The following is a 24107-nucleotide window of genomic DNA, read 5'->3' as shown; positions in this document are numbered from 1 at the left end:
TTGATTCTTTTCTCGAGTCGACCACGTCCCATGTCCACGACACCACCACCACCACCACCACCACCACCACCACATACTAAGTCTAAATGGTGCGTGCCTAGCCCGGCAAGTCCGAACGCAGGTCAACTGACCCGACCTGAATCCTGACCCTGGCACTTGAACGCGGGGACCTGAAGGGGAGGGAGATACTGTACCTGATTCGGTTTAACGCCACTTCCACTGTACTAGACTCCTGGTAGAGTTCCCTCCCCCTCCTTCAATGCCCACAGTCTCTCAACCATAATCCACTTACTCTCTCCCACACCCCTCCTTGAACAAACTGCGGCCCAGGCACGTTCCACTTCCTACCCGCACTCTGCTCCATTGCAAAACGGATATCATGCCATCGCCATGTGCTCCAATGTATGGACGGGAATGGAAATTGAGTTTTCCTTGATCGGGAGTCCCTGGATGTTACCCCCTCTATGTACTAGGTGTGGATTTTTACCTAGGGTATATGGAAAATGGGAGGAGAGCCCCCCCCCACCAAAAAAAAGCCGGAAATCAATCCCTCCTCTCACGTTCTCTTCTTACGTCTTCCTCTTCCTTAAGCGCTCCGAACTAGAAAAGAAGCGCCACTGCGTTGATGCGTTGTTGCCCTGCGGCTCGTCGATTCAGGAAGTGTGGGTGGTTCGTTGCAATTTCCCATACATAGGATTTGCATTACCAGAGCAGGAAGCAGCTTAGGATGTCCTGTACACTACTATCAACTAACCAACGTACTCCTTACTTCCTACGTAGTAATTTCTTTTGCCGTGGGATACTATCGATAGCCTGGGGAAGAGACGGGAGTTGGGATTGTCATACTCATATCGCCAGATGAGTAGTAGGTGATGGGGTCCGGTGTCTATCTTGTGCTGGGTGCTTATCATTCGATCGTCGTCCCTGCCAACGCCCCCTTTCCCCCCTCCTCCGATGGCGTCTTTATCGATAAGTGTTTAACATTACCAGGTTGCGCCAAGAGAGGGAGATGAGGTGCTCGCGTCGTGGGCTTCAATTACCGGATCTCTGCGGCCTGATTGTGCCCTTGGATGGTATGGGTGAGGCACGGGCCGTGGAAAGGAGATGGAATTGATGAAAGTCGCTCATCCCACCGGGTCAATGATCTGATCACCGGGCTCCATGTTTCGTTGTCTTATCGAGTTAATCATGGGGGCATTATGCGAAGAGAGGCCCCGATAACGCCATATTGAAACCGTACTTAATCTACTTGAGATGGTAGTCGAGGCTGATCATGTACTCATGCATCTCCCTCTCTTCTTTACTTGTGACAATCTTACCTGCGGGGAACGCCTTGGATGATCGATAAGTTAGTGGTAACGAGTAGATGAGCACGGCATGTGAGTAGCTGCCTCAGGCATCCATCCGCAAACCCACCCGACAGCTCATCGATGCCTGAGGCTGGGGATCGTGCAGGATATGGAATTCTGCACGTGATCGGCCGCGATCAACAAGTCCGATGCACCTTTGCCCCAGCACCACACCAGCTCGTCCGGACGATTCATCGGCACACGCGCGTGAAACCTCCGGAAGATACGATGGTGCTAGAACTCCATGTTTGGGGGCCGGCATTCTCCCTGCCGTCCATCGATGCGCAATGTCTGGCGACCATTGCCTATCTGTCTCTCGCCCTACCCAAGGACGCGTGGGTGCTCGTCGCAAGTAGCGATCCCTCGGTGTCTCCAACAAGTGAGTCGTCCGGGCTTCCCCCAAGGCCTCAAAGATTTCGAGAGGACTTCACTAAAATATTGCTTGTCGCAAATAGATGAACTCCCTGCCCTTCGAAACGGCATCACCTGGGTCTCCCGCTTCCGCAACATAGTCGACTATCTCCGCCAATACTCCGCGGGCGATTGGGATCTGGATGCCGAATTGACCGGACTCGATCGCGCGGACAGTATCGCGTACGTTTTGATCCCCACCCCTCACCACCTGACCAAAACTCTGAAGCGCGAATAGACTCACCTCCTTCCTCGACACGCAATTCCCCCCTCTCCTCGCCCTCTCCCTCTACGTCACCAGCCAGAACTACTACAACTCCGTCCTCCCCGCCTACTCCTCGCAGATCCTCACCTGGCCCTCGACCTGGCTCATCCCCCCGCAGATCCGCGCCGCCGCCAAGCGCGCCTCTGACCACCTCGGCCTCTCGTCGCTGGACCTGGTTGCCCTGGAGGAGGACCGCAAGCGCGAACACTCGGCCGCCGTCGCCGCGGGGCGCCTTCCGGCCTCCCTCCCGCTCCCCAAAGCCGCCCCCACGATCACCTCGGGCCTGGCCACGACCCACCGCTTCCGCATGGAGGCGGTCACAGCGGCGGCCTTCGAGCCCCTCGCGGCGATGCTGCAACCGGCCCAGAAGAACTACCTGCTCGGCGGGGACCGCCCCACGAGCGTCGACTGTCTCCTGCTCGGGTACGGGAGCCTCGCGGCGCTGGGGCCGGAGAGTCTGCAGGAGGCGTGGCTCGGGGAGGCGCTGCGGCAGAAGGCGCCGCGGGTGGTGGAGTGGGTGCGGCGCATGCAGCGCGAGGCCGGGCTGGCCAGCCTACCGTGGCGGAAGCCCGAGCGACCCCGCTGGGTCACGGTGGGCAACACCCTGTGGAACACGGTGGCGGACGCGACGCCCATCTGGCGGGATATCCGCGCCAACACCCGCATGCGCGAGATCGCGCACTCCCAGGAGGCGGATCTGTCCGGGGAGGAGCGCACCGCGTTGGCCGAGTATGTCACGGGGTATAAGAAGGATGTCTGGTTGTCGGTGGCGGTGGTCGTGGGCGGGGTGGCGGCGCTGGTGGGTTATATGGCGCATGTGGGGTTGTTGGGCGGTGGGGAGGGGAATGAGGAATTTGAGGAGGACGAAGACGAGGAGGTGGAGGTGGTGCAGCCTGAGTTGCCGGTGAGTCTGAATGCGACGGACTTCTTGGGGTCGTTGTCGTTCTAGTGAGGGGTGGGTTGTGCTGTGTACATGTACGATAGTTTGGTTGATCGATCTAGAATCGAATCGAGTCACCGTTCGAGTGGATTTTATGATGCCTGGTTCTTGTACGAGACAGTCATGCACACCAGGGTGGACGGCTTCTCCCGGTAAAGGGTGCACTTGCACTGCCTGTACAGCCTGGAGTGCGTAGAGACACGCCGCATTTGGACAGACCACCACTGCCATCAGTCCAGCTCTGATCTATCGGCTTGCTAGTATGTATCTAGCATGGATACCATCCAACGAACCGATCTAATGCTCATAGCGAGCACACTTCGTATCAGCCACGAAGTACATGAGGACATAACTCGCAAGCCATCGATATACTGCATGACCTCGCTGATAAACCTTCTTATCCACCACCTCTCCTTCTCTGTCCCATCCAGCACGGGGGAATAGATACATCGAGATCATCCCAATGCAGTAGCAGACTAGAACCCAATACCCCCGGTAGGGTCAGACCCCACCGCCCCCGAGTAACCGAACGTGTATCTTTATCTCCAGAATACCCAAATCTAAACAGAACCATACGTCCACAACCCCAACTAATAGGAAGTAGTAGTAGTACAGGGCACCAAGGAAGCAACCTCCCTATCACACCACCAACCACAGTAAACTCAACTGTACAGTGGAACTCCACCCCTCCCCCTTCTCCCCTCACCCCTCTCCCACACCATATACTATACCATGTACCATATACCATATACCCGCCCCATCCCCCTCAATCAACAACTTGGAAAGAAAACCCAGACCCAGACCGCAAACCTCTTATGAAAACCCACGAACCAACTCCGCCACCACGCGCACCGTCTCGGCAATGCGCTCCTCCCCCACAAACGGCGCACAATGACCACACTCGATCTCGCGGACGACCCACTCCCGCCCCGTCGCCGCCATCATCGCATACTGCGCCTCGCGGGGCACGGCGCGGTCCGCGGCCGTGACCACAAACGCCAACCCGGTCGTCTGTGTCTCTGCCTCCGCCTCCGCCTCCGCCCACGCCGGCGCCGGCTGCGGGGAGGTAAACGCCCGGGTCGCGTGCGGCCGGAGATACGTCTCGAGAGCTGCCTCAGAGAGAATCCCCCGGGCCTCAGGCAGGAAATTCCCCACCGGGTCGTCGGGGTAGTTGAGTTGCGGGGCGGGCTGGTTCCCCGTCGTGAGGGTGGTGTTAGCCACTTTCCCATCGAACTCCCTCCCTCTCCATCCAGAAAGATAGTCTCAGGGTTGGCTGGGGCTGGGGCTGGGGCTTGGGGATTCCGGGTTGACGCACCGTATCCAACAGAATCCACGGGGGCAGCGCACCGCCCTGCAACCCGGCACAGCTCACCCCCTCGGGCACGAGAAACGCCGCCACGAAGATCATGCCCACCACGCCGCCGGGCTTTCCGGCCCGGTGGCGCGCGGCTTTGCTCAGCCCGGACGCCGCGGCCGCGCCTGGCATCCCGGCGTAGGAGTGCATTATGAGGATGACCTCGCGGGCTTGGGATTCGATGAGCGTGAGGAGGCGGGTGCGGATGGCGGTTGTGTCGGTTTGGACGTCGGCGGTTGCGGCGGCTGTTGCTGGGTCCCCCGGGTTGGGGTTGGGGTTGGGGTTGGGGTCCAGGGACGGGTAGGGGATGTGCTCGACGGGGAGGGCGGTGGTTTCGGTCAGGGTGGAGAGGAAGGGTTCGTAGAAGGCCGGGGTGAGCCAGGCGCCGGGGATGAAGGCTATTATTGGGGACATTTTGGGAGGGGGTTCTTCGGGTGTGGATGTATTGGGTGTTGTGTCTGGTCTGGTCTGGCTATTGTGATGAGGAACTGGGATGCTGCTTTTTCCAAGGTGGGAGGGAGACTGGTGGGAGTATGATATGTGAGGGTTGGAGAGGGGGAGGGTTACTGTACTGTACTCGGTGAGTATGATAAGAGTGATGCGGGGTCTTGGAGAAGGGGAATTGGGCTTGGTCGATGGTTTATGTATGTGATACTGGTAGCGTAGTGGAGTGTGGATGGGGCTGTAGGCCCTACCCTAGTGCTAACTACCCCCTCGCTCTCTAGGTGCAGCCTATGATCATGATATCGGTAGCTTGGGGATGATGTACAGTAGTTAGCTGAGATGGTCTAAATTCGACCCCCACAGCTTAGCTTCATTCCTTAGTCTGGTTGGTTTTTACGGTTCGGGAATCGTGCTTACGGCGTCGGCCATGGCTGCTGGGCTCCCCTGCCAATGGTAGAGGTTTGTCTATTGTGCGTGGGGGAGCTTGAGGGTTGCTTGGTTAAAGGAGTTGTCTACTTGAGATGCAGTGTGGAAGGGGGTTTGGGGAGAGAGGGAGAAAGAGGCGGGGAGGGTTCATTTCAATACCCGAATCAGTTACTTAGCGACTAGTATGACAACACCCATCTTTGCAGAGTCAGTTCATATTGTAGAAAGTAGTACAATACAGTAATATCACAACCCGAAATCAGCATATGATACAGATCCATCCCCTTATCGAAACAGAGTCCAGTGACCAGCTAAATAGCGATTGACAGCATCCCGTCATGTCAGACAGAACAGGTATAGTACATCGTAGGGTAGGTTGTGTTGGTTGTATGCGACCAGCGCTGTTGTTGTTGTTGTTGTTGTTGTTGCTGCTGCTGCACCTCGACAATCGCAGACTGTCATGAGTACTGCATGCAGCAGGCAGTTGCGGCATTCGTGCTTCCGCATAGGCGAAATGCAGAAGCGAGCAAATAAAGGAGTGACATGACATGACATGATGCGGCGTGAGATGGCATAATCGAAACAGAACTCCCCAAAGTCCAGTAGGAAACACCTAACACCAAAACTAGCAAAAAGGACAGCGAAAAGAAATCAAGAACAAGATGTCGAGGTAGCCACGGGCACACGGCCTAGGGAAGATAGCCCTAGTTCTAGAAGGTTGCTGACAGACAAGGGTCGCACCCGGGCAACCCCCTCGCAAGCGATGTTCTGGAGCAAAACACCAAAACCCGAGATATGGCACAAGTAATGTACAGTACAGCAGCAAAAGAAATAATGAAACATGCAGGCGATTGTCCGGAACAACAATTCCAAAGTGAACGGACGGCCATAAACAGCGGAGATCGAAGGCGACAGACACAATGCACCATGATCAAGGGGGCGGGTGCATAGTTGCGGTGACGAAGAGTCCAGAATGGCGAGAGTAAGCATCATCGGTCGGTCGAGAACGAAACAGACGCCGTCGATCGGTCCGCCTCACTTTGTGGGAGATTGAAGCCGCGCGGATAATCCGCGGTCCCGGCGACAAATTGCCCAGGCCTAACCCTCCAGCAAGCTAACTGCCCAGCAGTGCTTCGGAGGAGGCTGTTCTTTGTCCCGAGGTACATGAGACGATGCTTTCACTTCCACCGTTGCTTATCCCAGTCGGAAGGTCTCGTCTCATCGTAGATTTGTCCTCCCTGGTTGTGAATGATGACGGGAGCTTGTGTTCGACGGGGACCAGCATGCGAGCCTAATTCGGGGGCTTGGTGGTTAGTTCTCGATGCAAGAAGAGCAACGGAGATAAGATCTCGACATACCTCGCATGTCCGTCACCACAACACCGTTCCTGCTGCTGCCACTGCTGGACAGAGAGGAGGTCGAGTCGCTGACTTTGTGAGGCATTTTTTTGGAATTGGAATTGTACACGAGATTGAATTTGGGAGAAGTGAATGAAGTGATTGGAGTGGATAGTATAAGAAGTGGAGGGTTGAAGTGGAAGTACTGGGAGATATATGTACGCTGGTTGATCTGTGGCTGAGCAAGGCACAATAACCAGGAGAACGATGAGGCGCACGCAGGTAGGGAGATCACAAGGTAGTGAAGGATAAGAGATAGAGCGAAGAGAAACTCAGAAGTGATGTAGTTTGCTGTAGATGTAGTGTAGTGTAGTAAATAGCTGTAGTAGTTGGTTGAAAAAACAAGACGGATGAAAGGCAGGACAATGGGGGCCTTTTGTATGTTTCCCTCCCCACGGTAGCAGAAGAAGTATAAGTGATCGGGAAATAGACAGAAACCAATCTGGACTGGGGGCCTGGAGCAATGCCAAAAACGGATCCCAATCGAATCTCGAATCGTTTCCCCCGGGTTTTACGAACCCAGGAAGAAATGGCAGCAGATCGGTCATCTTGCAGAGCGACTAGTAGGAAGAAGCTCCGGGCCCGCCTGGCCTGCTCCATCGCCCATCATCCTCCATCCATGCTGTATGCACTGTATCTACGCTTTACGAAGCATCGTCGATCCCCAGTCCCCAATCCAGACGTCATGACCCGAAACCAACCAACAGAGAATCGGATGTCTGGAATCCCCATCGAAGCGTCCAGGCTCCACCGTGCTGCCTGCCCAGGCTGCCAGGGGCAAACCGAGCCCGAATGGGGACGAGGCAGCAAACCGGATGATTCGTCACTTGAAGCACCCGGCGAAAGGGCGGTTTCAGGGACCGACCCATTGGGTTCGACAGCTAACCTAAGCATAGCCCAGGAGGTGAGTAGGAGTAAGTGAGAGTGAGCCTTATTGCCCGGGCACCAGCCACACTTGTGTTAGACAGGAAACCTGAGCACCGCCTGATTCTGAGTTGAACATATTTCGTAACTACCCCCTTTTGCTACCCAGTGCCAGTGCCTGGGCCTAGAGAGGCTGCTGTGGCGCGGATGGAGGCTGAGACAGTCTGCTGTCCAACAGATAACGTTACTGTATGAACTGGGTCCAGGGTGAGGTGCTGGTCTGGAGTCTCGCCTTACCTGTCGTGGTCACGGGAGGGCGACCAACCCCAGCAGATGACCGTATATAACAGACAGAGAGACAATATGATCGGTGCTGGCGATGTATTCCAGCCGTCAATTACAGCTCATAACAGCCACTTTCTCGGTCACGTGACCGAAGAGACAGTCGCAGAGCAACTGGCCGTTTAGTCAGACTCCCACCCCGACCAAAATAGTAACACCGCCTTCCGGATACCTACCTACCTACCTACCTGCCCAGTAGTTTGGCCAGCTTCACATCGCATCATCAGAATCATCATCATGATTATCCCCATCTCCACGGCTGATGCTACCCAGCTACCTGAGTGACGGTGAAGGGATCGTCGTCCCCTCCCATCTCCCAGACAATTGACAATAGTGATGCTGTTCTCATACAATTGCCGCGGGCCTTTTGACCCGGATACCTCAACCAGGTCTGGCAGCCGTGCGCCCATTCTAGCTTTCCATAGTTTGCGCGATTATCACCTGCTTCGTACTCATAGTTTCGGAGTCCAAGCTACTATCTGATTATTCGGTCATCTTCCCAAACGGGCTACATCGCTGGTGGCCATACTCTGCAATACTGGAAAGGACCATTGGAAAGGTCCGGTGCAAACCGAACGTTAATGCTACTTCTCCAACGGGCTGGCCGTTTCTGCGGTGTAGCGTGCAATGTATGTACAGCACTTGTACCACCTTACCTTGCAGTCGCCAGAAATTGAATACTTAGTGCTATCATACAATAGAACCAAGCTAGCCACCAGCACGGGAAGACATACACATAGGTTAGACCAGCTAGCTAGCTAGCTCAGTAGCTCAAGCTAGCAAGCTACGCAGCACCTCCCCTCCCCGCCCCCATTGCTCTGAAGGTGTACCTAAAATAGGCCTCGAAACCCAACCGGGCCCGCGCCATAGACAACCAGACCTAGACTAAGTGCTGTACTGTACAGTACAGCTTCGCCTAGCTAATACTCTCTGAGCAACGCGAATCATGACGACCCTGGAGCACGTACGGTACTTTGGGTGGTTGGAGGGGATCAAGAAGAGCCCGGGCCTGATTCATACTAACTAGTAGTTGGTTAGTAGCCATGCCTCCTACAAAGTCACTACGACTCGATATCAGATGATCCCATGCCCCCATGCCATGCCCCTCGGGCCTTCCTCCCCTATGTGATCTCACCGCTATCTTGACGGACGCTAACTTATGCTATGCCCACGCTTTTGTCCGGGACAAGACGGAGGTCATCCCTGCTTGCTCCGGACTTCGAGTCTTGCGCAGTGTACTCCGTAGAGATGAACGTATCTTTGTCCGCGTAAGTTGGGACCAACTAACGAACTACTACCCCGACCCAGGGACGGAACCCTCGACACCGCCAGATGGGAGGGAAAACAGCCCGTGCCCCGGGGCTGGCATATCATTGACCAAGATGGAGGCAGGGACGTGTCACAGCTCCTGATTGATGCTGTAAGGTTGATAGATGGTAGATGGGTCGGGAAAGAAAGAAAGACAGGTCCCCCCCCTGCGCAACTGCCAACTGTACCTGCGTTCAAGATTGTTTTTCCCCAATGCTGAATGGAATGGAAACGGACGGGATTATCTAATTCCTGAGTCATCGGGACCACTTCAACTCCAGGCTCCGGCCGGGCTAGACTCGAAAGGGGTTGGACTATTTGTGCGGGGCCGGGGCTAGCATTGCCAGGCGGAGAGTGAGGCTGCACGCTTTGGGTGGACTGGTTGGTTGGCTGGTTCGGTCACGGGTGGTGATGCACTCGAATCATGGATATTGATGATTATGGTGATGACGACGATGCGTATGTATCTACTCCGTAGGTACTGTACGTACCTTTTTTTTTCTTTGTCGAGGCAAGGCTTCGGTTAGCGGCATGCTGTCTGAAGGCAGACACTGTGGTGGCCTGCTTAGGCTAGATGCGTCACGGTCATGCTTCTGGGTTCTACTTGTGTGGTGCTGTTTGGGGGCAGGTACGGAGACTGTTCTTGTGTGCATAAATGCTGCAGCAGCGTTGCCGCGTGCTTTGTCATCAATGCACACTGTGCGGTTTTCCAGGGACATGCATGTCTCCTACCCAAACAACTCCTATCCCACCGAGCAAGGGGGTGTTGACACCGAGGTAGATTTATCTGTATGACCCTCTGTTTCACTATAAGTGAGCGGATACTAGGGTGACAGCCAGCGTCAAGGGGCTATTCCTGTGGTTGTTGCGAGAACAAAACCCATGTTTCACCGTATCTCATCTTGAGACGTACGTCTAAGATTTGTAACCTCCAGTGCTTATTGATGAACCCACCCAGACACCTCCTGCTAAGCAACACGGTGGCTTACCAGTTCCAGCTCAGCAAGAAAGAAATGAGCTGGGTGGGTAAGCCATCTCTCCTTCCGATGCCCGTATGCAAAAGTTGTTGTTGGATAGCCTCTTGCCAGGCAAAGACTTCTCATCCATCTTATCCTTTTTCTCGCTTCGACTGCCAATGGCACAGCAACCGAGCTCGCTTTCTCTCTGGTTCTGGGCCTAAACATGCCGTTTGACTCAGAGCATCTCCCAACCCGGTTGCAAGCATCCATGCTTTACCTGTCTGTTGTATGTCCAAGATCGAGAACGATCCGATCGGGCTTTGGGGGGGCCCTTTTGTATCATGATCATGGTTGCGGACGCAATGTATTTCCCGCTAATATGTCTACACGTGCACACGATGGTGAGCATACCCCTCTGGCTATGGCAGGAAGGGGTAAGAGTTTACGGCCAAGGTAGTTCTTGCGGGGGCCTGTGGCTTAGATCATTCCCTATGAGAATAGTGTGCAATATGACATGAACAAGATAGAGTTAGTTGGTCTAAATCATACTCCACATACAAGCTACAGTCAACAATACAATGAGAGCGGACCAAGAACTGATAGAACACAATAGAATCAAGAATTACTCTACACATTTCAATAAAAAAGAAAAGTGAGAGTATTGGAGAAAAAGAAGAGAAAACTTGATTTATGAACTGTTTCTGCGCCGGAACCTATAGACAAAACTGCCTCACTCACACTCTTTCAACCCCCTGTCTCTTCCTAATCATATCCAACCTCACTCCGGCAAACACCCTCTCACTCATAGTCCCTCAAGTACCGACCGGGCAAATCCACATCCCACATCGGTCGCTCCACTACGGCAACCTCAAGGAACCCTTCTCCCGCATCCTCGTTCTCTTCTTCTTCCGATGACGACGATAGCGCATCCCCGCTACCAGCGTGGTAGGTACTACCGCTCCCCAGGGGCACGATACCCAACAGATCACGGTACTTGTAGGTATGCCACCAGCGACGCGCGGGGAGGGTCTTGCTGATAGCGGACCCGTCCTCTGCGCTGCCGGAAGCCAGGACGATCTGCTTGCTCTGGGCGGAGGGCGAGTCGACGACGTCGTGGGCCGCGTTGGCGGCCAGCAACTTGTCCTGTCGACCGCCGAGCGAGACGCGCTTCATCGGGGTGCTGGTCTCGATGGCCTGGCGCTCGCGACGGAGTCGCGCCAAGGCGACCTCATTCCGGGCAGTGCGCTCCTCTTCGTCTTCTTCGTCCTCGTCCTCGTCCTCGTTGTGGCCACGCGGCCGGGATGCTACCCTTTCTAGAGAGATCTCCTCGGCGTTGTTGTCATCATTACCAACGATCTTGCGCATCTTGGTGCCGAAGAAGATGTCGGATTGGGCGAGGGACATGCGGTCTCCGGCACCGCTGTTGGGTTTCTTGGTGGTGCGGGCGGCGGTCGAGTCATCCTCGGTGGGGTCGCGTTTGCGTTTTTGGTTGTTGTTGTTGGTCGTGGTGAGTTGGGTATTTTGGTTCTTAGTGTTGTTCTTGTTCGGGGTGGAGGTCGTGTTGTTGGTGGAGGTGTTGGTGATGGCAGGGATGTCGGCGGCGGCGGTGAGTTCCTCGGGAGAAGGGAAGTCCTGGTTGAGATCGAACATCCATAGCCAGGAGGTGCCGTAGAGCCAGAGCCGTTCCCGGGTCTTGGACAGATCCCACACGCAGCCCATGGCGCGGTCCTTGACGCCCCGGAACTCGGCGGGGAGGAAGGCCTTGGGGTTGCGGCGCGACCAATCGGAGAGTTTGCCCTCCGCGGCGTCGAACTCGACGAGCTGGTGTTCGCTCGTCAGAGCCATGAGCCGGGTTTCGCTGCTGCCGCTCTTCGTCTTGTTATCGGCGTCGCCGTTGGTCAGAAGTTTGGTCTTAGCGAGGTTGGCCGGTCGGAAGGAGAGGAGGACAACGCCCGATTTGAGACGCGGGATCGGTGACTCGGCGGCCGCATACTTCCACCGCTCGCCTTCGATGACGGGCGATTCGTCTTCGTCGTCCGAATCCTCGTCGTCGGATCCAGCGCTGGGCTTCTTCTTCGAGGCCGCCTCGTCAGCTTGCTCCAGCACCCAGGTGTCGACACAGCCAGAAAGATCGCCCGAGGCGACAACGTTGCTATCGTGGGAGAACACAACGCAGCGGACCGTTCGCTCGTATTCACCGAGGGTGCCGTGGGAGGCTTTCTCAAAGCGAAGGTGGCGCGAAGCCCGGTTGAGCTTGACAAGCTGGGGCAGAATCTGGGGCTTTTCTTGGGCGGTAGGGGCGGGTTGGATTCGGGCAAGGTAGAGAGCGCTGTTGGGGCGAACGACACAGAGCCACCGGCTGTCGGGAGACACGGTCACCACGCGGGCTCCATCCTCTGCGAGCACTTGGGGCACATCCAACTTCTGGACTCGGAGAGTGCCCTTCTCGTCACCCTTGCGGCGACGCACGGCGAAGACCTTGATAGTAGAATTGGTGGCGACAACCAGAATCTTTCCATCCGCGGATAGCATGGCCGAGGTGATGTTTTCTTCGCCCTGCCATGCTGTTAGACACATAAAACCAGAAGGCTTGGACAAAGAGTCTTCGTTCGTACCTGAATCAAAACCTTGCCAACCAAGCGATGCCGTTGTCCGTCAGGAATCTCATGCGACACGGGGCCACGCAGCATGCGCCAGATGCTAACCTCGCGATCCCAGAAGCTCATGACCAGTCGGGACGAAGGCGACGAAGCAAGCTGGGGTATTTGAGGCAAGCTGGACAGCTTTCTGTGATGTTCCTTGCCGAACTCGCGCAGGGGAAGGACAACAGGGGCAGCGTCGGGTCCTGTTGCTCAATATTAGCCAACCAAGATACATAGCGAACAGAGCGATGGAAGGGGACAAAGCCTACCTCCAGACACGACGATACTAATATCTCTCGTCTCGTAGACAGCAAAGGTTTTGACATCATGCGTATGGTAGCGACGGTGCATGACCTCCACCCAGCGAGCCCTCTTGTCATTCTTCTCCCCATCCTTCTTCCGGTAGACGACCGTCCGCTGGTCGGCACCACCACTGACAACGGTATCTCCATTGGCGCTCACTGCGACATCCAACGTATCCGCCAGATGACCTTGTATCCGCTGGACAAGGGCGTAGTTCTTGGCATCCCAGAAGCGGATCTCACCCGCCGAATCGCCCGACACAATCGTCCCATCCGGGAGACACTTGACAGACCAGACGAGCAGCTCCTTCGTCCCGCCGGCGGGGCCCTTACCGAGCGAGATCGTGCGCAGCAGCTGGCCATTGCGAATATCAAAGAGGCGGATCGAGCTGTCCGCATACCCGGCCACAATCGTGTTCCGGTTCTGGAAGGTGACGCTGAGCACGCGCGACCGCTTGGTCGACGGGCGCATCAGCCGCAAGAACTGGAGCTCCCCCTCGGCGGTGGACAGGATCACGATCGACCCATCCGCGCAGCCGGCCGCCAGGTGCTGGCCCGTATACTCGCCTTCGGCGGGGCCGCTGGCCGCTCCCTTCCGCGACGAGGCCTGCCAGCGCGGCTGCGCCGCCAGACACCAGATCTCGCCGTAGTTGCCGCTCGAGTGGCGCAGCGGCCGCCCTTGCTCCAGATCCCACTCCGTCACCGCGGTCGAGTACCCGATGCTGAACAGGCGCAGCTTGCCCGGCAGCTTGGTGCCCTCCGGCCCGGGCTCCTGGGGGTCCTGCGTCCACACCAGGCCCTCGATGCTCCGGTCCTTGCCGCCCCGCAGCACCGTCTCCTGGAACCAGGCGCCGCGCAGCGGGTTCCAGATCTCGATGTCACCGTTGGCGCGTCCGATCGCCAGTCGCAGCGTCGGCACACCCCGGCCGGCGAGTTCGGCGGAAGGGGGGTGCGAGAAGGCGAGCGCATTGATCGCTTGCGGATTGTAGGGGACGAAACGACAGCGGTGGATATCCATGGTTGCGATTTCTTCTTGTTTCCCGGAAGTCTCTTCAAGGGTCGGTCTTTCTTTGCGGTATTGGGGAAGGTCTCGTTCTCAATATGCGTGTTCTTTCCTTCGCGATTCGTATAAAGCCTGCGACGCGGTGTTCCTTTCGTGGCTCGATTTCCGATCAAATTGGGGGGGGGGGGTCGCAGTAGAATTTGAGGAAGACGTAGGATTTCCTTTCTCTCGTTGATGTTATAAATAACGAAATCTGCCCGGCTCAACTTGTAGAGCCCGACCGCTTAAGCAATCATTTCCGGAAATGAACCGTATGGGGATTCTGTTCTGATTGAAAGGTGGAGGTCAGGTTGATGAGCCGGAGTCGAGACTTTTTTTTCGCTGGCGGCCCTTTGGGGAAATTTTTGGGATATGATTTTTAGCGCGGCCCGCGGAGGTTCCACCGGCGCCTTTGGGTCACGTGCATCGCTCGCGGTGCCGGAGCTGGGGCACGGTCACTAGCGCTCAGGTACAATGATTTTGGGAAGTAATATAAGAATGAGACTTGCTGAATGATAAAATGAGCTTGGGGCTCTCTCTATGTGGGGTTTAGGTGATGAAGCTTGCTTGTGTCGTGGTGGATATGTGTGGATATGTTGTGGTGAAGGTAACCGCTATAGACTACCGGAATGAGGTAGACCACTGATGCATCTTCAAGCTGCATTCTGAGCCAGCATAGTAATTTTGCTGGTCACCCATCGATGTATATCATTCTACATATTGTTGTAGACTGAAGGTCCCGTGCTCGCACGAGTAGGTAAAAGCTTGCTTGCCCGGTTGACTGAAGCGCTTGACACTACATACCGAGATACAGTTGAACTTGCTACTTCCACTATATAACTCATCGGGTATTTTTAAATCAAAGTATGCTTGTCAGATCAAAAAGATGTCGTCGACACGTTGACTGCCCTCACCTTACTCCATACAAAAAGGCTACGCAGGATATCAATAGCTTCACACCTTGTCCAAGTGAGCGTCATGGCAGCAGGCTCCGAAGGGACAATGCAGTCGTGAGCACCTAGTCTGCTGCTGTGGATCATTGCAAGGCCTGGACCCATGCTCACCCGCCCATGCACACGGAATGATGACAAGCATGTATGTCGTCGGAACAAATCAATTGTGGCGGAGGCTTTACAGCAACTTAGTGTCTGCCAGCAGGGCCTGAAATGAACACATAGACAGCCATTGAGACTGCATGGGGACGTGGGAGCCATCGAGGGCCGTATCTCTCTTGGGCTAGGAGAATCGACATGGACCGCTCGACATCGATAGGTCCATTCGAGATCGAAGGGCATGCCACGTCAGAGCGAGTATCCGCAGAACGCAATTTGCAGGCACTGGGCTACCGAATGGGGGTGGCAAATGCGTTTAGCATCGCAGACTGACAGCACCTGTCCACCAAGCCAGGCTAGGGGGAAGGGGGGGGGGGGCGAAAAGGCATCCAAGGCTTATGCACGATGAAAGTGTAGTTAGATATTTGGAGGTCGGAGAGAGGAGTTGGGAAGTGTCACCACCTGGCATCCGTCGCCTTCAACCCGCCGTGGATGAGAAAAGGGGGGAGGAGGGGAAAGACGCAGGTAATGAGAGGCAGCTTGGAAGGGATTACATGCTAAACAGCCATGATCCCTGTAGTCTGACGCCGTCAGCAGCAAGGCACAATGATAATGGTGGGCCTAACTCAATGACCCCGGTGAATTTCTCTTGAATGTTCAGCTGAAGGGTGATTATTAGCGGATGGAATGGCTAGACTACGACTAGTCCACGGTAATCTAGGGTTCTGCTCCTTCTGAGCCAACCCTTCATCTGATTCGATCTGCGGCAATGCGGGGTATTCAGTCCGATGAACACGATCATGGATCCAGACATGATTTGCCGCTGTCGGACTTGCCCAAGCAGGAGCCCGAGCCGCACCACCACCACCACCACCACTCCTTCTTTGAAGACAATGTTGTAAAACCTACCGCCAGTCAACTGAAGACAGTAGACACATCACGGCTCATTGATCCTACCGATCCACGCTCTCTCCCCCTTGAGTCCCATGGCCCAGAAGAATCGTGGCTCGAAGTGAACCTTAAATGCCAGACAAAGATAGGATAATTTCCCGAGCCGCAAAAGGATCTCAAACATACCTAGTACTTGCTTACCTATAGCTCCGCGAGGTGAAACCCAAGGTTCATTGGATGACAAGCGATCTGCTAAGATTCTCGGACCACCATCGAGTACGACCACAGACAAGGCAGAAGGGAAGGAACAAGCGACATACGCCAGTCCTTCTGGTCCTCTTTTCAGAAGGCTTAATCCGTTTCACCACCGTTGCATCGACTGCAGCTTGCAGACCCGTAACATGATACCATTCCTAGGGCAGGTATCATGTCCTTGGGTGTAAGTTTGCTGATTTGACAAGGCATTTATGCTTCAAATTCGCGCATATTGTAATTCATGACCATGGCACTGCGCGATCCCAGTCGACCTCCCCTAGATGTGATCATCAATACTAACTTACTATCCTGATAGCACGGAGTCGTCGCAATGTATTCCGGCGACTGAAATAGCGTGGTTGACAAGGGTCCATGCAGCGATCGCAATCTCCAACCACTCGACCAGGGAGTTGCTTTCAGGATTGTGGCATAGGCAATCCATCCATTAAGCCATCCGCGATCGCTCTAGGGGCCAGGCCGCTAGAACCGATGTGATCATAGTAGTGCCCGTTATCGCAGGGCGGACAGGCATCAGTCATTCCTCGATCGGGAAGGTGACTGAAGAGGCCCCCGAGGAGCGGGGACCGGTTCCATAAATGGCAGCTGATCAAACCTAGTAAGTAAGTACAGTACCTCAAGATTGAGAATTAGAAGCACGGTTTGCGCAATACTTCCAAGCCCCAGTAAGTTCTTAGTACTTGTAATCGGTATAACCCTCAATGATAACAAAGCAAGCGGAATAGAGAAGCAGCTGTCGGGTTCCAAGGATCCGTAAGTGGCACAGGTCTTAGCCAAGCGAAATATCACAGCACCAAAGGATATAGTGTGAGTCGTGGACCGTGAATTGGTGCTGTCTTCCCGGACTAGTGGTAACTTGCAAGGCACGGGAAGGCGGGACGCAGATACAAGGCTTCTTCTGGGGTGGTGTCTGGGCCAGGTTTATCCGGGAGAACCACCAAGGAATAGTCATGCCGCGAAGGTGGAAGAACTGGAACTGGAACTGGAACTGGAACTGGAACTGGAACACGCCAAATTGGCAATAGGCGCGAGAGAACGCGATCACCGAATCATGGCGCGTACAAGGGCCTGCACAGCATCTGCGCCAAGCACCACGGATAAGACTTTCACGATTTATGTCATCTCGAAAGCCCCTTAACTTTGTTTTTAGACGTCTCGGGGAGAGATGGTCGCACGACCGCTCGTCCGGAGGGAGGAGTTGGCTGTTGATTACTCAACCGATCGATGGAACAGGGGAGAAATAGCTTGAAGCTGAGGAAACGTGGCGTGTCTGCCTTGCGCAGGTCCAGTTAGTCAGGAGATTAATCAATCAATGGTCTCTTCCCAGGGGAGATTGAAGGAGGAGAAGGAGGATACAGTATAGGGAAAAGCGTTCATCGTTACCTATATCATAGAACCACAATTATGGGAATAAGACCCCCTTTAGGGAGTTATGTTGAAATTAAAACACATTGCTCGCAGCCACCAATAACAATCTCCTTTCAATGGCTCATAAACTCCGGACATCAGGCCGGGGCCCCGAAACGTGGGACGCGAGTCAATCAATGACGACATTCGCCTTGGAAGAAGGAAATACGTACTTAACAGAAACGCGTGGGCAAGTATCGATGGTCATTTCCCGTCTCAACTCCACGCGTCTGGGATCTGAGTTTTGTGGGTGTGGGAGGAGGCGGGTACAGGGAGGCATAGAGAAAACAAAATTCGAGTTTTACAAGTCTGCAATAAAAATTTGAAGCCATGCGCAGCGAACAATAAGATGATATCAATTGAACCATCCCACCATTGACCGGTCAGTGACTTGACTTCACTTGCCCTTGCTTCATTGCCATTCATTGGCAGAGAGGCCTCCCGTGACCGCTGAATAATACTACCACTACTGACTAAGTAGTCAGCTAAATTAGAGCATTTCGGCTTGGGGTTAAATGTGGAGTCGTTTATTTACACTACTATCGGGCCCGCTCTTCCCATCCTGCGCTAAGCCCCATCGCATCTAGAGCCGGTGTGTGTCTTGTCTTGTATCTTTGATCGTTCACCCGTACAATATGTCCCCGTTGTGTTCGGTATGTAATTGCGACGGGCCCTTACACTGTAATCTGTCTTCGGGTCACATCTGATACCGTTCAGATCTGACAGAAATACCACCGCCTGAGACCCATCCATCCCCGACTGGCTGTCAAACGAGCAAGACTAGGTAAGAACGAGAGTCACAAAAGAGCAGGGCCAACCTGCCCATGGTTGAGGCTCTCCGCTGCTTCGGGCGCCGCGAACCAACCTAACCAGAAATAGTTATATTGTCTCGGGCCTCGATGGGCGTTTGTAGAATTTCGCGTCACCGGTTGCCCGGGGATTTCATCCAAATTAGCCAGATCTCGATTCGTCAATCTGATCAATGGCTCCATGGCAAACGTGGATATCACTTCCACCTGTGAAGATTAAGTACAGTGCTCAGTACATACTACACGATCTCAGGCAATCCATCCTTGCGATGTCTGAATCATATGTTTGCGTTGTGTGCAGTTAATCGTTACCTTTCTCGCACCCCCATGATGTTGGAGGCAAAGAAGAAGTGGACTCTATGACGAAATCAAGACGCCAAACGAATGAAGCTCAGCAAAAGAGAAAACGTCGGACAATCCCATGTTTCGTCCACCACCACAAACTGTATACCGACTTAAGGAATAATTAGGTAAAATCGGCCGGCCGGGTGGATCGTTAAGCGAGTGACGGTACCATAGTACTGGTACGAAGTCAATTGAGGCAAAGTAAGGGCTCAATCGGATATGATAGATACACCGAAAAGAACGATGAATAGACTAAACTCGTTCACTGCGAATATGTGCTCATTCAGCTAATTCGCAAAGGAAATACTCGTCACACCCCTCCCGCCTGGGTAAGAGTTGATAGTAGTCTTTTAAGTCCATCACAGACCCTCCGTTGAGCCATCGAACAACCAGAGGACTATCAAGATCGACCAGAGGTTATGTATCAAATCATGTCGACAGCGCAATCCAATGTGATACAGACTAGCCCGCGTTTGCTATACATCGAAAATTGAAATGTTCTGTGAACCTTCCAGAACATTTCCCAATCCAGCCGGGCTTATTTGACGCGTTCACCAGGCTTTCCCCATCTTCTGGCCTTTTTTTTTTTCTTCAACCTCTTTCTTGGCCTCAATTTTTTTTCTTTCTGCTTCACCTGGCCCACTTCCATCACTCACCGTAACCGTTTGCCTCCCGGGCTACCGCTAGTTTGTGTGTGTGTATTCCCCGACCAACGCCCACTTTGGGTCCTTTCTTGAAGGCCGGTTTTTCGAAGGGTGGATCTCCACTCCGTCGGAACTGCGGGGCTGGCTAGCAGGAAAAAAATACAGCCTTTTCCTTTCTCTGGTAGTTCAACCTGGAAAGATTTCGCAGTGGCCCCGGGTCGTCGACAAGCACTTTACTTTTCATGTGATGTGCTTGTTCATCAGTGGGTGCTTTCCGATGGATCATGACAGCGATGCTCAGACAATAAGATCTTATGTCGAGGAAAGTTTTCGATTGAGATTTTTCCTTTTTTTTTTTTGCAAAGTGAACTCAATTGAGAAATCAATCCTGGTTCCAAGTCCTGGTTCCTTCAGGTAAGGCGAAAAAAAAAATTCCCATGATCCGCAGTGGGCTGGTAAACTTTCATGTAGCCGAATGCGGTGTGTTCAGATGGTACAGAACACTAAAGCTTGGAAATTCACCGATACTGGAACTATACACAGTGTGCTTCGAAAGAGGTAGAAAGTCATGGGCCGGGGAGGAAATGGCATGACATTCGAAGGCTTTTGACAGCTCTACTAAGGGGGAAGGGGAAAGAGAACAACAAAAGAAAGAAAGATACCTCCGGAGAATGCGTACGTGCACTCTGTATACTCAAACTTAGGATGTACTGGACAAGAGTATTCCAGAACCAAGCTCTTCCCTGATGAAATAAGTAAAGATTGATATGTCAGGCAAAACCTTACGCACCACTGCGCATGCTTTTAGCTACATAGTACTTCATGCACAAGACGTCCACCCGCTCCCCTATAAGACGCTCGTTGGTGGAGCAAGCAGGCAAGAAAGAAACCATATATACAATACTGTATACTCCGTACAAACGGTAAACTCAGAGAATAAGAATACGGTAGCCCGCCATCACTACCTCCATAACCTCTCGCGCTTGTGGTTTGGAGACGCGTATACAAATTGGGTTTCGGACCAGTTTGATGCGATCCCAAAAAATAAAGGATATCCCCAGGAATATGGCCCTTGCGTAGGTGATGGTTTATTGTGTTTGTGATGTTGGTATGAATGGTTACACAAGCTGAATCCCAAGGGAGGCATGGGGGTAACAAATCCGTTCGGTGGGTTGGCCTGGCGATCATGGTGTTCGTCGATATGCTCAGATGTTGCAGTACAGAGGGACCAGGGGATCCCTATCCCTTCAGCCCTCAGGAATGTGTGTTATCTGCGAGTTCACCCAGGATGAAGGTGCTTTGGTCGGGAGAGAAGAGGCGGTTGTAGATCGAACTGAGAGGAGGGAGGACGCTGCAGGTACCCAGCAAGGAGCGCGCGCTTATATTCGCCTTGGATTGGATCTATAAGATCTTGGGATTTGGTCGCAGACTGAGAATACTCTCACTCTCGCGCGCGCTACACTTTGAGATCGAAGTCGTCTTTGTCAGTCAGTTTCCTTCAGGTCCTTAATCCTCGAAAGGTTCATGCAACATGCTGGGGGAAAGCACCACGTCATTCCTACATCCGCGGGTCGTCTAGTGAATTGCAATCGGCAGGAATACCCTTGCATAAACAGTGGTAAAGAAGTGAGAGTATCCCAACACCATGCATGTCAGGTTCCTCACGGTGGATCGTACCTTTTTTTCTTCTTTTCTCTTTCCCACCGGGATCTGTCGGATTTCTGATCCGCTTGACCCCATCGTTTGCCGCGATGCTGAATCATTCGTCGAGAAGCGGCTAAAGCTGAGGGCCGGCGCCCCTATCCCATTCGGTTTGCCGGTACTATATCAGACTGATTGAAATGATAATTTACCGTACGCTTTTCATGACTCCTTGTACGAGTATACTGACCAATGTGTAACCTGTAGAATAGATTCTTCTCTGATGAGGGCAGTCATCTCCACGATCGACTATAGACTGTTCAATCTGTTGGAAACAGACACCGAAGCTCCGCGCTACTGAATTCAGCCGCCCTTTTACCCCTGACGACACATTGAAAAGGCTATCTAGAATCTGGAAGGTGAAAGGTGTTCTAGAATTTAAATGGTGATGGGCTGATCCTCTAATCATCGACCCGTACACGAGAGTCAATATTAATGCATCAATATGGAGCACCGGGTGTCTAATCTCCGTAGGTACCGAGATGAATTGTGGGCGTTTAAGAGACAAGCAGAAGATGATGTTTCTATGTTTAGCATTCCATGCTCCCCGCTTCTCTCCCCATGGCAGAAGCACCAGGTTACGTAGGAGAACATGGCGGCTAATTACCACGCACACAATGTAACTATATATTGCACATGTTATTCAGAATGCCCAACAGGCACGACTCGAAAGGACATTACACAGGTAACTTCAGCAGATAAGTGAAAAAAGCATACAGGGATGCGATGGTGACTTCTGCTGTCTTTTGTCGGATGAGATTGCCTCCCTCCCCAATCCCGCGTCAGCCTCGAGTGGCTGAGCTGTGCCTTGAGTCGCTGAAAGAGATTGGCAGTTCCACCCGATCTGATATCCACTTCCCTTGACGCAAGTCAATCAGAGCTTATGTTATAGGCAGGGGGACCACGGGTAATTCGTCCACCACCAGCCACTTTTGTCAGCCACTGCCCGCAAAAAGACATCGCGGTTCAGGTTGGGCTTGGTGTTGGTTGGGGGAAGCTGAGTTTACAGCTTGTCAGAGACAAAGCTCGAGAGGATGAAATGTTTGGCCGAGGGAATAAAGACGTTCGAGTATACTGTGTGCCCAGTGGCAAGCTTTGCCTACAGCTATGGGGAGGGGGATATACCTCGCGTGCGTTTGAGGCTGTTTAGCAAGGCATCAAAGGGAGCCAGAAAAGATGCGCCATGGTATGGACTTCTCAGCTCACCACAGTTGATGGGCAGAGTAACTTCTTCTCCCTTGCTTCTCTTTGGGATGTACCCGTGGCTGGGGCTGCGGGGATCATCTTCGTGACCAGCGGTCTCAAGTTGACCTTGATTCAACGTGTCGGCTGTTTGCCACTGGAGCTCATATTTATACGGGGTTGAACAATAGAAAGAGGGGGATTAAAATCGTGGGACTTAGCACTCCATAACAACTGGTGTATACGGTATGCTGGTTGGTCATTGTTCCGGGGCGAGAGTTGATAGAACTTCTTGATGTGAAAGTTTTGATCACAGTATAGTAGATCGGGGGGAGGGTGTGGGGATCGTGTACGGTAGCTTGGGGGAATTCCCTTTGTTGAAGCAACCAGCCTCAGCGACCGGAGGATGGTGTGAACGTTCTATGGTAAGTTACCGTAGCTTTGATGGGCTATCAGACCTATCCATGAGACACCGGGATTGTTCCCTTGGTAGGGAAACGGACAGGCCCCCGGGCAACCGAAGAAGAATCGATGGGAAAGCATAACCCCGCAAGAAGAACAAAAAGAAGGGAAATGAAAGTTCTACAGTTCACTTGCCAACTTCACTAAAACAACAATGAGCCAGAATGCGGACGGAGTATGTGTGTCCATGGAGGAGGAGGTGCTGGTGATCATAACGATGATGATGACATGAACTTTGATCCAACAGACTTATACAAACAAACGGTACTGAAGATAGTTCTGACGACACCCGGTTTGAGCCCGCGCGCGTGCACTTTATTTCTTGTCAATCCCGAAATTCTCTTCTTCTTGGTTCAATGGGCAGAAATAAAAGAATCTACACCAGTTCTTTCGCTCGTGATGTTTTTTTTTCATTCCATATACCTTGGGATCCGGTAATTTCCCCCCCAATCATCCTCTCATCACAAAACAAAGACATCAGTTGGAAAACGATTTGGTCGAGAACACAAGCGGCCGAGATGGTTGTTCATGTTGATCGGCATTGATAGGCTTCTGAAGGAGAGAGAGAGGGGAGGGGGGCAGCAATGACGACTGGTCAAGAATGAACCGTAGAGGAAAGACACGACACGACACGACACGACACGTTGTACTGAGATCTAATGGTGAGGAGGACCAGGGTCGTGTCTGGCTTTTGAGCCAGTTAAAAGAATATGGTAGTCGATGACGGCGGTAGGTAACAGTGAGAAGTTCTTCCCGTCCTTCTCTGGGACGCGACCGCATGAATTGATTTGGTATGCGTTGTATGTATGGAGCAGGCTTTCTTCCATTACTGTATGTAGCATGATTACTGCCTACATACTGTATGTACTTACGGAGAGAACGGGACCATACCGAACTGAAATGCCAGTTTACGGGGCAGTAAGCAGCTGAAAAGAGGGTGCAAGGAAAAAAAAAGAAGAGAAAAAAAAAACTCAGTCGGCTACTCCGCATTGTGGGTAAGCCGAGCGGTCGTCAAATGGCATTACGTTCTTATGAAGTTATGATATACATATGTACTACTTTTGGGTTGGAGGAGGAAAGAGGGTAGATCGATAGGGGAAAGTCGGTCGATTATTCAGTGAGGGGAGAGAGAAATCACATCAATAGTCAAGTCATAGAGGGCGCGGCTATCATACAATAGACAATGCGTGTGTCGCATATGGTAGACCGCTCTCAAGGGAGAACGAACTTCTTTTGGATGGGAATGATTCTGTTGCAGATGCTGGTAGCGCCAAATTAAAAAAAAATCATTCCATA

The 24107-nt window shown here is 53.1% G+C and overlaps 7 protein-coding genes across 7 annotated transcripts; 3 read left to right on the top strand and 4 right to left on the bottom strand.

The window, feature by feature from the left end:
* The first annotated feature begins 1298 nt into the window (after positions 1 to 1298).
* Positions 1299 to 3055, top strand: BO72DRAFT_445076 (uncharacterized protein). The gene is made up of 3 exons (XM_040943957.1): positions 1299 to 1728; positions 1805 to 1943; positions 1999 to 3055. The coding sequence occupies exons 1-3, from the start codon at positions 1431 to 1433 to the stop codon at positions 2972 to 2974; spliced, it is 1413 nt and encodes a 470-aa protein (XP_040804519.1). The 5' UTR covers positions 1299 to 1430; the 3' UTR covers positions 2975 to 3055.
* Positions 3056 to 3701: 646 nt separating this feature from the next.
* On the bottom strand, positions 3702 to 4972 carry BO72DRAFT_445075 (uncharacterized protein). Its single transcript, XM_040943956.1, has 2 exons — positions 4281 to 4972; positions 3702 to 4153 (listed from the first exon to the last, which is right to left on the bottom strand). Exons 1-2 carry the CDS (start codon positions 4731 to 4733, stop codon positions 3779 to 3781), a joined length of 828 nt encoding a protein of 275 aa, XP_040804518.1. The 5' UTR covers positions 4734 to 4972; the 3' UTR covers positions 3702 to 3778.
* Positions 4973 to 5636: 664 nt separating this feature from the next.
* Positions 5637 to 6309, bottom strand: BO72DRAFT_281613 (uncharacterized protein). The gene has a single exon (XM_040940289.1). It carries the CDS (start codon positions 6180 to 6182, stop codon positions 5841 to 5843), a length of 342 nt encoding a protein of 113 aa, XP_040804517.1. The 5' UTR covers positions 6183 to 6309; the 3' UTR covers positions 5637 to 5840.
* Positions 6310 to 6367: 58 nt separating this feature from the next.
* BO72DRAFT_493033 (uncharacterized protein) lies at positions 6368 to 6632 on the bottom strand (the record flags this gene model as incomplete). The annotated part of the gene is made up of 2 exons (XM_040948347.1): positions 6368 to 6480; positions 6548 to 6632. The coding sequence occupies 2 exons, from the start codon at positions 6630 to 6632 to the stop codon at positions 6368 to 6370; spliced, it is 198 nt and encodes a 65-aa protein (XP_040804516.1).
* Positions 6633 to 6866: 234 nt separating this feature from the next.
* BO72DRAFT_281623 (uncharacterized protein) lies at positions 6867 to 7601 on the top strand. The gene has a single exon (XM_040940290.1). It carries the CDS (start codon positions 7050 to 7052, stop codon positions 7506 to 7508), a length of 459 nt encoding a protein of 152 aa, XP_040804515.1. The 5' UTR covers positions 6867 to 7049; the 3' UTR covers positions 7509 to 7601.
* A 1934-nt stretch (positions 7602 to 9535) lies between these two features.
* BO72DRAFT_281594 (uncharacterized protein) lies at positions 9536 to 9982 on the top strand. The gene has a single exon (XM_040940288.1). It carries the CDS (start codon positions 9632 to 9634, stop codon positions 9893 to 9895), a length of 264 nt encoding a protein of 87 aa, XP_040804514.1. The 5' UTR covers positions 9536 to 9631; the 3' UTR covers positions 9896 to 9982.
* Positions 9983 to 10734: 752 nt separating this feature from the next.
* Positions 10735 to 14227, bottom strand: ura7 (small subunit rRNA maturation protein UTP4). Its single transcript, XM_040942805.1, has 3 exons — positions 12971 to 14227; positions 12675 to 12904; positions 10735 to 12615 (listed from the first exon to the last, which is right to left on the bottom strand). Exons 1-3 carry the CDS (start codon positions 14019 to 14021, stop codon positions 10858 to 10860), a joined length of 3039 nt encoding a protein of 1012 aa, XP_040804513.1. The 5' UTR covers positions 14022 to 14227; the 3' UTR covers positions 10735 to 10857.
* Positions 14228 to 24107: the final 9880 nt, after the last annotated feature.

This window comes from Aspergillus fijiensis, assembly GCF_003184825.1.
Source record: "Aspergillus fijiensis CBS 313.89 unplaced genomic scaffold BO72scaffold_8, whole genome shotgun sequence".
Classification (NCBI taxonomy): domain Eukaryota; kingdom Fungi; phylum Ascomycota; class Eurotiomycetes; order Eurotiales; family Aspergillaceae; genus Aspergillus; species Aspergillus fijiensis.
This window is presented reverse-complemented; position numbering and strand designations above follow the sequence as displayed.

Bases quoted from the DNA above. Each gene is read 5' to 3' on its own strand.
- BO72DRAFT_281594 (XM_040940288.1), top strand. From the start codon at position 9,632: ATGCTGTCTGAAGGCAGACACTGTGGTGGCCTGCTTAGGCTAGATGCG.
- BO72DRAFT_445076 (XM_040943957.1), top strand. From the start codon at position 1,431: ATGCCTGAGGCTGGGGATCGTGCAGGATATGGAATTCTGCACGTGATC. The intron at 1,729-1,804 runs GTGAGTCGTCCG...TGTCGCAAATAG, and splicing joins TCCCTCGGTGTCTCCAACAA to ATGAACTCCCTGCCCTTCGA. The intron at 1,944-1,998 runs GTACGTTTTGAT...AAGCGCGAATAG, and splicing joins GATCGCGCGGACAGTATCGC to ACTCACCTCCTTCCTCGACA.
- BO72DRAFT_445075 (XM_040943956.1), bottom strand. From the start codon at position 4,733: ATGTCCCCAATAATAGCCTTCATCCCCGGCGCCTGGCTCACCCCGGCC. The intron at 4,154-4,280 runs GTGCGTCAACCC...ACGGGGAACCAG, and splicing joins CGTGGATTCTGTTGGATACG to CCCGCCCCGCAACTCAACTA.
- ura7 (XM_040942805.1), bottom strand. From the start codon at position 14,021: ATGGATATCCACCGCTGTCGTTTCGTCCCCTACAATCCGCAAGCGATC. The intron at 12,905-12,970 runs GTAGGCTTTGTC...ATTGAGCAACAG, and splicing joins TAGTATCGTCGTGTCTGGAG to GACCCGACGCTGCCCCTGTT. The intron at 12,616-12,674 runs GTACGAACGAAG...ACAGCATGGCAG, and splicing joins TTGGCAAGGTTTTGATTCAG to GGCGAAGAAAACATCACCTC.
- BO72DRAFT_281613 (XM_040940289.1), bottom strand. From the start codon at position 6,182: ATGATGCTTACTCTCGCCATTCTGGACTCTTCGTCACCGCAACTATGC.
- BO72DRAFT_281623 (XM_040940290.1), top strand. From the start codon at position 7,050: ATGCCAAAAACGGATCCCAATCGAATCTCGAATCGTTTCCCCCGGGTT.